The 13,159-nt window shown below is 38.6% G+C and overlaps 1 protein-coding gene across 3 annotated transcripts in view; it reads right to left on the bottom strand.

Moving 5' to 3' along the window:
* Positions 1 to 13,159, bottom strand: part of csmd3b (CUB and Sushi multiple domains 3b) — a 370,269-nt gene that overhangs the window by 90,833 nt on the left and 266,277 nt on the right. For all 3 annotated transcript variants that reach the window (XM_006787920.3, XM_006787921.3, XM_035906501.2), the window contains exons 13-14: positions 1,439 to 1,621; positions 810 to 1,136 (exon numbers count right to left, since the gene is read on the bottom strand). In XM_006787920.3, the coding sequence (XP_006787983.1) occupies positions 810 to 1,136; positions 1,439 to 1,621 (510 nt within the window). The remainder of the gene's footprint in view (positions 1 to 809; positions 1,137 to 1,438; positions 1,622 to 13,159) is intronic.

The following is a 13,159-nucleotide window of genomic DNA, read 5'->3' as shown; positions in this document are numbered from 1 at the left end:
CAAGGCTCTTCTTTGGATGTTGGCTGCTTTTTGTTCTGTTCTCTGTCAAGATGATGCCACAATGCTTCAACAATTTTTAGGTCAGGTCTCTGGAGAGGCTGATCCATGACTGATAGAGTTCCACTGTGTTTTTTTCAGGTATTGTTTTACTGCATTGGGATTGCATTTGGGATCACTGTCATGGTGAAAAATGAAGCTGTTTCAGGTGTTCAGATCATTTCCAGATGGTACTGCATGGTGATGGTGCTTTTCTGCATTCATAATACCATCCCCAACATCACTGGATGAAATGAAGCCCCAAACCATGAGGTTTGTGTTCATCATTTGAGTTAGTGTTTTTCTATGCTTGAATTATTTATCGGTCAGTCTCGAGTAACTTTTCTCTGATAATGGCCAAGTACAAGGATGGGAGTGAAAATGAATGAAAGAAACACATCCTATTGTCCAAAGGAAAACCTTGAAAGACCTTCAGAAAGCCTGGAGAACTAATGCTCAAGATCACTTTAAAAGATCACTTTACAAGAAAGTCTGACTCCTTGGAAGCAAAATATAATGAAATGAGTGGTGGCTCAAGAGTTCTGCAGAGTACTGTGTAAAGTGTAAAATTAACAGTGCCTTTATTTCCGTGTTTTTGGGGTTTGATCTTTGCAAATTGAAAAAAAATATGACTATAAATTAAATTTCAGATTTCAAGCTTAACTTGGATTTCGTTCATGTAAAGCATTTTATGATAATTCGATTTTTAGCAGAGAAAACAAAGTTGCTCATTTGCCTAGATTTAGGCCAAAGAAAGAGGATGGAATACATACTACTGTATGTGATATTAAATCCTCTTCCTGACATAGAGTGATCAGCCTGAAACTCCAGCCTCAGTGTGTTGGTATTAGACGTCAGATGGGAGGGACTCTCAGCTCCAGAGAACCTCCCAATGACAGCGGCATCATTTGTCTCGCCATCTTTCACTGTTAGGGAATCATAAGGTGCCTCAAGGTCAAAGTCATTAAATGCCAAGTGTATTCTGGAGCCCGGATCTGATTGGATGAGCCAAACACAGTTCATGTTGTTCCCATAGCCTTCTGGGTAATCCGGTGAGAGGACGGTTCCTGAGGGAGCAGTGAAGTTGGACATGCAGGGAACTGTGGGAGGAAGAGAATTACAAAATCACAGACAGTAAAAGACAGAGAGACAGACAATTTTCAGAAAGCATATGAGAGAGGGGAAAGGCATACAGGGAGAGAAATTTTCTGTTAAATATTCATCTCCACAGCATCATCGGTCATCATGCGCCCCAGGCCATAATAAACTCTGTACTGTCGCCTCAGTGACAGGTCACACTGAAATTTATTAACATCACAGCAGTGGACATGCCACATTTTTTTAGTTCAATCCAATGCTGTCATATACCTGAAAATCAATTACAAATAATTCGAACACTTACATATGCATATAGGGATATTTGCAGACCATTGATTGTTGTCTTGGCAGGAGATCGTTTTTTCTCCAATCAGCTCAAACCCAAACTGGCATTCAAATCTCAGGATTCCTCCATTTGAAAAGTTGTCACCTTCTCTTATTCCATAGAGAGGAGTTCCAGGGTCTCCACAACTCTCTTTGTCTATTTCTGGAATGACACAGATTCAAAGGAAGACATTAACAGCAGCATGGTCCCCAAAGACGGCTATAAACACTCCATGTTGACAGGAATCCTACTCTAAACCATTAAGATCATATGCTATATACTTCAGTCACTGTGAAAAAAACAACCCATAAAAAGATAACATGAAAAATGTCAAAAAATCCAGCTGCCAAGTAGATGAAACATAAAGTAATTTGATCATTCAGCATGAAAAGAAGAAAAAGAGTAGTACATACCAAAGGAAAACAGAAGAAAGAGCTGGGACTGACGTAAAGCGCTCACTACATACAGCCCAGCAATAGAAAACAACTTTACGGAGACAATTTGTGAGTACTGCAGTCACAGAGGTTGCCAAACTTGGTCAAAGTGTTGGGAAAATTTGGTGAAACTAGCTACTTGTTTACAATCATTACTTGATTCTTATTTGCATTATTTACATATCACTTTTGTAATACTTCTATCATCATTTGTTTTTTACAAGATCTTGCCTGTAACCCATGACTGTACAATTTGACAGCAGTAGAGCAGCGGTCCCCAACCCCTGGGCCACAGACCAGCACTGATCCGTGAGTCGTTTGGTACTGGGCTGTGAGCGATGAGGCTAGGGCGTGAAATTTATGGTTTTCGGGGGTTTTATCGTTATTTTTAAATCGTTTTTATTGTTAACTCAGTTTCCCTGGGTCTTTTCCCATGTGCTATGAATAAATCATCTTTTTTTGGCACCGGTACCGGTTTTATTTTGTTGTATTTATCCACGACACCTTAAAGGCCGGTCCGTGAAAATATTGTCGGACATAAACCGGTCTGTGGCACAAAAAAGGTTAGGGACCACTGCAGTAGAGGACACCTTGGGTCATGTGGACGGTACTTTTGAAGTAGTATTTGGTGACACTGTAAACTTTAGACCTTATACCTGCAACTCAGCTTTACACCTGTTACTTCAGTTTTGTCACTTTAGCTAAATTATAAATTAACTGTTTTTGACAGCCAGCACACCGAGTGTTTCTTCCCAGAGTCTGGCCTTAACAACATTTGTGCAACCATGCAGTGCTATCAGTCTCAAATCCTCCGTGGTTATCCTACTGTGTTGTGCAACACTATGTCATGCTACAAGAGCTCATCATCCATTTTGAACAGAAACACACTGCCAACTGAATCTAGTCCTACTTGAAGGTGATTGGCTCTTGTTTCGCTGAGTCAGGCGAATTTCTGAAATGCGTCTGCTTCTCAGTTCATGTAGCCTGGAGCAAATTTTGTATCCCTCTCTTTCTGTTTCCTCCTTCTCCTGAGTTTGCAAGTATTCATGACACATCTTTTTTTTAACATTGACTCTGACCATAAGGTTGGACAGATCCTTCTTCTAATTCTACATAAAGGCTCCACTGTGTCACCATAACTCTTTATAATATGTTGTATACGGGATATCAGGAAACATACTTTCTATTTTCCCAGCCTTCCTCTCCTTTAATCCCCTGCTCTGCTTTCCTGTTTTCAGCATTATTTACAGGAGTGGCCCATGGCACGAAGCAAAGGTGTGTGTGTCTTTTTGAGTGTGTGCGCGTTTCTGAGTGTTTCACTGTTGCTGCGAATGTGTGTCTCGGTGTGCGTGCTTGTGATGTATTGCATTAATTTCCATCATGACATCGTCTTTATGAGACCCACAGACTCAACCAATCACAGCCTGCCTAACACACTTGCTTGCACGTGAACACACACACACACACAGATGCAAAGACACATAGCACAGGAATTGAGAACAAATTACTTTGGAGAGAAAGCGGCACGCTGTCGGAACATTCCTGTATTGCTACTGCTTTTCTTCCTCACATGCACACACACACACACACAGTACAGTACATGCATGCAACACACAGAGACTTAAACAAACCCAATCACCCATATGCAGTCAGTGTCTCCCTTTGCATCATACACACTGATACATCCACACACACACACATATATAATCCTATTGTGTTTGTAACAACAAGGCTGACAGATTCACAAAGGGGATTAGACTCCTCAAAGAGTATCTAAGAGTGTGAGTGAATATGTAACTTCTACATTATGTCTGGATTGCACATTTAGCTAAATTCCAATTCACACCATATTGTCCACAAGAATACATACCCTGAAGAGGTACAACAATAAAACCAGTGGCAAAAAAGAGTGAATAACACAGACCAAACCTTTCGTCCAGGCATTTACTGTAGGTTGATGTTAACTGTACAAGTAACTCCCATCTAAACACATGCCTGCAGCCAGCAAAACACCATAAAAAAGATCCATAGGTGTTACTCAGGTTCCCTAAGAACACGAGACCCATCCCTAGAGGTCCTGTATCCATGACCTTGTGGGTCAGAGTCATTTTGGTGTGACACGTATGACCTACACAGTATTAAGCAGGTGGTTTCCATCGTCTTTGGTAAATACAGGCACGTACAGACACACAGGCACACATAAAAGGGTAGTGTGCAAAATACACTTCCTATTCCATATCTGAAAGAATAAGGTAATAGATTTTGGAAGGGATAATGAGACTGAGGGAAAAACTTTATTGGCTGTTTCTCTTTTGTGACAACTGTAAAATGTGCTTTAAGGCTTTGTTGCTAATGGTGAATGAATGCGTAATGTATCATATGCATAATCTAATCTCTGCTATATGCTGCAAACTGTTTCTTTCAACTGGAGGCTGTCGCTGTTCTGCTATAACAGAGGTCACAAAATAAGAGCATTAAACCCATTAAACCACAACAAATAATAATCTAAGGCAGCTTTTATAGCAACGGAAAAGAGAGGTATTGAATGGAAAGTCTATTAGTACTCTCAAACAGGCTTGCAATGTGAAGAAGAAATGAGAAATTCAGCCCGTCTAATTAGCGTGTACTTGTCTGATTCTGTGACCTAAAGGGAGTGGCTCAAAATTGACTTGTTCACACTGTGGACATCAGCGAGGATGCTCTGTTGAATAAAAATGATCTCATTTATTACACTCAAAATACTGACATTCTTTTCTGCCTCTCTCAGGTTCCAAACCAGGCCACCGAGGAGCTTTTGAGGATTGATTTGATGGGAGATGTGTATAAGAAAGACATCAATTTTCTGTTCTCATTAAAACACACAATCTATGTCAGCGCTTCTTACACAACGTGCACAAAATGTCTCCTATTCAATTGTGTAACTTTCAAATACCAGCAAATCTCACTAAATTGGACTTCAGGATGACAAATAACAACTGGGGTGCGTTCTTTGATCTTAACACATTATGGTGCAGAAATGTATCACTTCAGCCCGCTGTAAAAACGCCTCGGCAACCCACCCACATCCTGCCTCATGACCTTGTAATGATCATCAGTGAGCTTCAGAAAGACTCCTGCAATCATCTATGTAGAAAAAAAAAATACAGACCACTGAACGAGACACATGTTGCAGATATTGCAGAGGCATTTTTGTCAATAATACTTTAGAGATGTTTGGTTACTTCTCTCCATCTAAATCATCCTAAAAGAACAAATCTGAACAACAAAATAATAAATAAATAATAATAAAATGAAAGTGAACGCGCAACAGCCGTCAAGTACACAGTATCAAATCAAACCAGAAGTGCAAACCAAGGCTGCCGAGTGTATAAAGCACCGTTTTCTAAATCTCGCTTCTGTCTAAAGTAAAAGCAAAGAGCTTAATGAGCTCTAAAAACCATCTGGAGCTCCTCCTCAATCAGTTACTTCATGACCAGCGAGGGCCAAAATTACATCTTGTAAGTAAACATTGCGAAATCAGTCTGTGTCTGTTTACTCTAACTTAGCATTTAGAGAATCCTGTGGACTGGGAAACTGACATCTGAAACCACCATCGAGCAAAACAACTCTTCACTCATTGCGCCTGCTCAGTTACCCAATGCCATGCCTAATTTAAAATATATATAATTTATTAAGTCTTAATGTGAGAAACAATTAAATGCCTTGTAAATTTGGATGGAAGGATCAGCATATGTAGCATTTCAATGCCACTGCCTGGACTGAAGATTACATGAGTCAATAATTCATGAATAGAAAATGAAATACGCCTTACAGAGTCGTGATTAGGTAAGTCCTGCCTTTCACGAGTTACCTCGGGAACGCATACGCTTACAAAAAAAGAAAAAAAGTAAAAAATGCATCTAGCTTTGACTCACTACTCCAATACTCAGCTTACTGACTGTAAAATTGAACCACGTTTCTGGCTATGTTGCAAATAAATATTTCATGAATTTGTATTTTATGGTCCCTCTGCCGCTCTCAATGAATGCTGTTTCATCCGGTATGATCAAGAGGGTCCTTCTCAATACCTGAACTATGTACAGTGGAATTGAAATACCACAGGCTCTGCAAGATCCAGTGTAGCTTTTGTTATTCTTAGAAATACTGTGTCCACCAGTAAACAATATCCATAAGATAATTCGGTTTATCTGTCAGGCATCGTTGCAAAGTCCCTCCCTCTTTCTCACTCTCCATTTAGAATAACTGCGCAATCTGATTAGTCCATAAACAATTCTCATGCATCTATCCAGGTTGCACAGAAAAAAAACCCAGACTGCTCCAAGCTGAAGAGAAAAAGATGAAGAGGACTGGACAAATGATAGACAAAGCATGGCAGGGCTAACACAGGAAATGTATTATAGATAGAGGTAAAGAGTAGTGTATTAGACAAACCTGCTGTCACACTTAAAAATGCATGGAAGCACAAAGACAGACAGAGATGAATTCATCACTGACAGCCATACATTGCTTTCTCTCTGTCTCTCTCAGCACACACATACATTAAGGATCCGACGAATCAAGGGTCATTGTGCCATAAAAATCCACCTTGACATCCTTCCCTCCAATAAAGCACATCACATATTAAAAACCATAAAGAGCAGATGAAAAAGCTAAAATAAAAACCTCAAAAGTAACAGCTGACATTATGGCTCGGTGATGGGATCGTGTTTAAGGCAGAATAGAGCAGAAAAACAGCAGCCTGTACACTCAAAGTCGAGTATGGGAATATCAGCGTTGATGTTTTTAGTCTTTCCTGTGCAGTATTAGCAGATAAGCTAATAGCGCACTGCGATAAACTGGCAACACCTAACTACAGTAGAGAAAAAAAACAAAACATTTGTCATGAGATTAACACCATTTCACCCTTTTTTCAGCTGGCCACGAAGCAGGCACTCGATGTTTATGCTGCACTTCTCAAGTCTGCTAGATCGGCATTATATAACACAGGATGATGGGATAATGCGAGAATGATGCATTTAAAAAAGCTGGAGCTGGGGGGGATGACTCATCGCTGGAAACTAATTCTCAAAATCACCATTCAGATGTGTTTGTATGAAAAATGATTCAAATATTTGCACTTTTTGTTCATTTAAGGTCACCATACATTAAAAAAAATCCATACACACAGATTTCTGTACTGTGTTTATGGACACATACTATATGACAAAACTGGTAATACAGATTACTTGCTCAAAATTAATACACAGTCCAAATCAGAGTTTTTCCTGGCTCAGAATTCATTGTTAGAAGTGAATACTGGCAATTAAAAAAGGCATAACACACCTGGTAATCAATTTAATAGTCACATTCCTTATCAAAACACTCATTTAGTGAGTTGAAGGCAAGCAAGAGCCAATACCTTTTTTTCAAATGGTAAGAATCAGCGAGTACTCCAAAGCAGACCAGAGGGTATCCTCTGTGTGGAGTGTTGACTGCTGCATCAATCCAATTGGCAGCTGGTGGGTTTAAATTATAGAAAGCAATGCTGGTACTCTCAAATCTCACTCAGTACTTAAAAGCTCAAAACTAAGATGAAGTGGTGGTGATGCTTGAATGGAGAAGCCCCTCTGCAGTCATACAAAGAATCTTTGCAGCCAAAGCCGGTCGGAGCGGGCACGCTCCGTTTTGCGTAACTATTTTTAAATCCCGGTAGCACTGCAACCACATAAGCTAGCGCAATAAATTTTTTTGCATATGAAACCGGAGGAGTTGTACTTACATCTTATGTCATCAGCTTGTCCTAGGTCACAGTTGCCTTCCACATATGGCTTTGCAAAAATTGCATAGAAAGCACTTGCAGCAACAAAAACATAATATTCCAGAAACACGCTTTGCCGATCCGATCAGCTGTTCATAACACTTCCTATGTCCATCAGCACGAACTATCGCATGTCCACGATGACCTGCCGAAACCAGAACTGATGTCATTTTGCGGAAATGTAGTTTTTTTTTTTTACCATCAGGGCCTTATGAGCCTATACTGGTGTTTTTAAAAGTTGACTTTATGACTTTCTGTGTCGTTTCTGGGATGCTTAGGACTCATATTGCACTGCTGGAAATAGTTTATTTTGATGCACATGCTGTTTTTTTGCAAATTTGCATTATAATATTTATTTTTGTTTTTCCTGCAGTATATAAAAATTGGTTTATTCCAAAAATAAAACTATGAAGACACTAAAAATACATTTCCTGTGGTGGGAAACTATTTTGTGCAACTTTTTTGTATTTACAGTTTTGAGGGATAAGCCTCTTAAATTTCTCTAACTAGAAATATATGTTAAAAAAACAAAAACAATTTTCAATTTTTTCTGTAGTTTATTGCACTTTTTTGCAATTTATGTAATTACTATGCACTTAATGCATACATATTATTAAAATTTAGCCTATAATGGTTGTATTGATGTATATCAACTTGAAATGCTCCCAAAAATGGCACTACAGCATGTAAAAATATAATATAAGCTCTGGTGGACTTGGTTCTATGGTAGGTCTTAAAGGGTTAATTCCCCCACACTGATACCCATAGACTCACACCAAAACTGTATTTTCTTTTTTCTTTTTTTTTTTCCTGCTGTTTTTGCAAAAACAATTGGATAGTAAAGATGGACTTTATTCAAAAACTCCATCTCATAAAGCCAAGAAGAAAATTCAGTACAGTTTTTTCTTCTGTGTTGTGGTAATTCTATTTGGGAAAAAAAACACATATTCATATTTTCAATATTAGTCAGACAGTTGAAACAATATGATTTATTCATCAGTCTTATCCACCAAAAAGAAGAAACTCATCAACGCTAAACAACAGCAAGTACACTGCCGAAAGTAATGAACTTCAGTGACATTTAATTTTTAATCCATAGAGTTTAAGGCTTAATGTGATTTTGCCCCACCCTTTGCAGGTATAACATCTTCAACTCATGGATTTTCACAAGGTGTAGGACTGTATTTATGGGAACTTTTGACCATTTTCCAAAGGTGTATTATTGAGGCTAGACACTGATGTTGGCAAAAGGCCTGGCTTGCAATCTGTGCTCTAATTCATCAAAAGATGTTCTGTCATGTTGAGGTCAGGACTCTGGCCTAGGATGGTAAATCTTAAAGTTCGTGAGAGAACAATTATAAAAAGACTGAACAAATATGGCTTGTTTGGAAGTTAGAAAGCCTCTCTCTAGAAAGAAAACGGCAGCACCGCTTAGGTTTGCAAAGTTGCACACAGCATATGAGCACAACCTCCTCATCAACTGTCAAGCACCGTGGTGTAGGGGTGATGATTTGAGCTTGTTTTGCAGCCACAGGACTTGAGGACCTTGCAATCATTGACCACAAATTCCTTGGTATATCAAATTATCAAGAGTTAAACGTGAGACCATCTATCTGACAGCTAAAGCTCTGCCAAAACTAGGTTATGAACAACACAATGATCCCAAGCACAGCACCAAATCTACAACATAACTGAAAATGAAAAGAATCAATACATTGCAATGGCTCAGTTAAAGTTCAGATCGCAACATGATTGAAATGCTGGGGAGGGACCTTAACACTGTGTGCTTTCTTTTTTACCATGACTGTGTATCAATAGCCCTACTGAAACAAATACATAAATATGCCAATACATTATATCCCCAACCCAATTTTCACTGTTATGCCGATGACACCCAGCTCTACCTTTCTTCTAAATCCACTTCATCCCTCCCACCTACCTCCCTCTCAATCTTATTGAGATTAGATCCTGGTTCTCCTCCAATTTTCTCAAACTTAACACCATCTATTTTAACCAAATCCCACAGTTTTTCCATTAACATTGAAAATTCCCCTACCCTTCCCTCCCCTCAGGTTAAGAGTTTGGGTGTCATACTTGATAATACTCTTTCATTCCAGTCTCACATTAATTACATAATCCGGTCTGCTTACTTCCACTTACGCTGCTGCCATCCTTGTCCATAGTCTTATTACGTCCCGTATTGATTACTGTAATTTCCTCCGATTTGGTCTCCCTAAAAGGTCCCTTCATAAACTCCAACTTCTTCAAAATTCTGCAGCTCGGGCATGCCGTTAAGAGCTCATATTACCCCAGCTCTTCAGCAGCTTCATTAGTTGCCCGTAGAAGCCAGGATAAATTTTAAAATCTTACTTCTTACATACAAGTGTATGCATAAATCTGCTCCTTCATATTTGTGTGACCTGCTCCATATCACCACTGTTTCCCGCCTTCTCAGATCATCATCTACTATTCATCTTACTGTTCCGTCCTCACACCTTATTACTATGGGGAACAGAGCTTTCAGTCGCTCTGCTCCTCGGCTCTGGAACTCTCTTCCTCGGCTCTGGAACTCTCTTCCTCCTGCACTAAGAAATATTGACTCCCTTTCCGTATTTAAGACACAGCTCAAAACACATCTGTTTAAACTGGCGTATTCGCTTTAATGCTGATTTTATCTGTTGTCAAGCTCTGTTTTGTAATTTTAACTTATTTTATGTATTTTATGACTACTGTTCCTTTTATTAATTTTATTTTTTGTAAGGTGACCTTGGGTTTCTGAAAGGCGCCCTCAAATAAAATGCATTATTATTATTATTAACTCTCACTGACACCTCATTATGGACTGTGAAGACAGATACACAGCATAAGCTCATGATAAATGTATATATCCACAGAGTAGACAGGAACTCATTGAAACGTTAATGTGAACAATGTCGATAATGTCGCAATGCTGCCTTAAATCGATAGCTGTGACATGCCATAGTTTATAATTGACTGAAAGACTGGTGTAAAGTCAGGCTTAACTTCTAAATGTGGGGGACATAACTACGTTCTCACTGTCATGCTGCAGGGACTCGGAAAAAGCAAGGTGAGGTTAGGTAAATCATAAAATTTTAGGTTGAACACTTGGCTTAAGGTTAGAGTATAGTAAACTGGAGTAATGGTTAGTGTCAGTCTCCAGGGGTTTATGTAAGTAAATACAACGTCCAATAGTGGTGTGAAGTGATGGGAACTCAGCTGTGTGTGTGAGTTTGTACGTGTGTGTGATTTGTATGCTCTGCAGTAGGAGTGGAGTCAAAGTGTTCCCAGGTCGGTGACCTTGGCTTTAATAATAGATGAATGGTGACAAGAAAAAGAGAGGGACACAGGCAGAGACCACGAGAAAGAGAAAAGCAGAAACACAGAGATAGACAGGGAGGGAATGAGTGCAAAAGAAAAAAAGATGCAGGGCTGGTCATTTGACAGACAACAGAGCAGAGAAGGGGTGTCTGATACAGGAAATGGGAGAAGCAAAAAGAGCAGAAAGGAGGAGAAGCAGGGAAACTAAACAACAGTGCATTAGAGAACAACTGACAGAGAAAATGTTGTGATTTCAAAAAGAAGGGAATGAGAGGATGGTGGATAGATAGATGGCTAATAAGGAAAAATGAGACAGAGGGAAAAGGGGAAGAGAGGGAGAATGTGAGGAGCGAGAGGGGTGAGTGACTTGCTGGTAGAGCTTCGTTGGCTTACTGATGGAGGACCTGTCTGACACACACACATACACACTAACAGAAACCCACACCCACATACGCGCATTGTTAGTGTGGCTTTACAGAAAGGCTGGAGTTACTGATAATGTTTATATTTCATAGCCAAGGTCTACGGGATATGTCTATGTACTCTACAAACACACACACAGTGTGCCCCTTTTTTTTCTTCCTCAAAAAATAAAAATAGATAAATAAAACACACATACATCTCAGGCAAGTACCCACCTTTATATTAAATCTTGTGGGTGATGGAGCCGGCACTCTGAGACAAACACATTTATCTTGTACTGAGAATTGGCGCTTTTCATGGTTTGGGGGTTTGAGCAAAAAAAGTAATATTTAAAGTACTTTTTTGTAGGTTTTGACAATCTAAGAATGTCAAACACATTTACATAAGTATGATGTAGATGTAATTAAAGGGGGCACACTTAAAAGTCTAATAACAGTACAGTAGATGTTGAGCAGCAAGCAGTCCTTTCTTACATAATATGCTGAGGATTCCTTAAATTGTACATTTATGCTATTTTTTTAAGCTGAACTATAAAAAGTAAACTTGGCATCACTCCCTGGTAAGCAAACAAAGTGACTAAATAGCTAACATAGTTTAACAAAGACACCCCCCCCCCCCCCCCCAAAAAAAAGAAAAAACAACCATCAAATATTTTTAAAAAATCCTTCAAACTAAAAATTATATCATTTATTAGGCAAATAAACTGAATTTGTGTTTTATACCCAAATTTGAGCTCACACACTGGACTTCAATGAGAAGTCTGAAATTAATCAAGAATAACACTCAACCACTACAACCAATTTTTGTGTTAAGGACTGCAAGTAAATAACTGTAATTTGGCATCTCAATCAAACAAAAATGATAACGAGCTTCATTTTTCTTTTTTTTTTTCCAGCTTTTTAATAAAACAGCAAATTTAAAACTTCATGGATAACAGCATTAATTATATTTTAGCATTAAAAATACTACCTTGATTAAAGAGCTTGTGCACACTGGTGAATTAGCCAATACAGAAACATAAAAATGATTTTGATAATTATGATGAATTTTAATTTGGAGTAGCAGTGGCATAAACCTTACAGCGCACACTGTCTCTTATTGCTTTTCAAAGAACATAAAAGCCAACATAGCTGTGATAAGCTCATTGTGACAGAAAATAACAAAACCTTATAACATCTAAATACAAATGTATGGCTTTTGACAGTGAATACGCTCTAACAACACTGCATTGGTCTTCCACGTATTGTGCAGAATAAACTTGCTGTGTACTACTGGGTACAGATCAAGAAAGAAAATCCAGCTCTCATGCCAATGCAATGAAGCAATATTATAAGCATGGGTGCATTTAGATGGTGGCTCTCTCCATTAGCTTTTCTATTGATCTCTATGGTGAAATCACTCAGGAGAAATTAATGGGCATATGCACAATTATCATTGAGACAGGAACCTTATGTCCTTCATAAAGGTGATATGATTTCAAGTTAGTTTTTAAACTTTTTAATATTACCTGCACATTGTATTATTTGCTTAAAAAATTGCCACCAATACATTTGTTATTTGCAGAGTTACTTTAAGAAAGACAGATCTGCAGTATTTCATTATTTTCTATTTTAATCATTTTGATGTTATGTCTTTTTAATCACTGTGTTTTCAGTATATCATTTGAACTTCACAATGAAACTCAAGGAGCATAAAGGGCAGAGATAT

Source organism: Neolamprologus brichardi, chromosome 22, assembly GCF_056152115.1.
Source record: "Neolamprologus brichardi isolate AB-2024 chromosome 22, ASM5615211v1, whole genome shotgun sequence".
Lineage (NCBI taxonomy): Eukaryota > Metazoa > Chordata > Actinopteri > Cichliformes > Cichlidae > Neolamprologus > Neolamprologus brichardi.
The sequence above is the reverse complement of the archived record's forward strand: the minus strand, read 5'-3'. Positions and strand labels throughout refer to the sequence as shown.